At 70.4% G+C, this 257-nt stretch overlaps 1 protein-coding gene across 1 annotated transcript in view; it reads left to right on the plus strand.

The window, feature by feature from the left end:
• Nucleotides 1–257, plus strand: part of Znf865 (zinc finger protein 865) — a 3,824-nt gene that overhangs the window by 766 nt on the left and 2,801 nt on the right. Inside the window, exon 2 of the mRNA XM_033766048.1 lies at nucleotides 9–255. Coding sequence (XP_033621939.1) covers nucleotides 9–255 — 247 coding nt within the window. The remainder of the gene's footprint in view (nucleotides 1–8; nucleotides 256–257) is intronic.

The raw sequence follows: 257 nt of genomic DNA on the forward strand, positions 1-257 counted from the left end.
CGGGCCTGGGTGCACCTTCGGGGACTCCGGGGCCACTGCCCGCACCTTCACAGACCCCGCCCGGCCCCCCCACCACAGGGGCGGCCTGTGACCCTGCCAAGGACGACAAGGGCTACTTCCGGCGGCTCAAGTACCTGATGGAGCGGCGCTTCCCGTGCGGCGTGTGCCAGAAGTCCTTCAAGCAGTCCTCGCACCTGGTGCAGCACATGCTCGTGCACTCGGGCGAGCGGCCCTACGAGTGCGGTGTGTGCGGCCGC

This window comes from Fukomys damarensis, unplaced genomic scaffold (genome assembly GCF_012274545.1).
Source record: "Fukomys damarensis isolate Sample0158 unplaced genomic scaffold, DMR_v1.0_HiC HiC_scaffold_19, whole genome shotgun sequence".
Taxonomy (NCBI): Eukaryota; Metazoa; Chordata; class Mammalia; order Rodentia; family Bathyergidae; genus Fukomys; species Fukomys damarensis.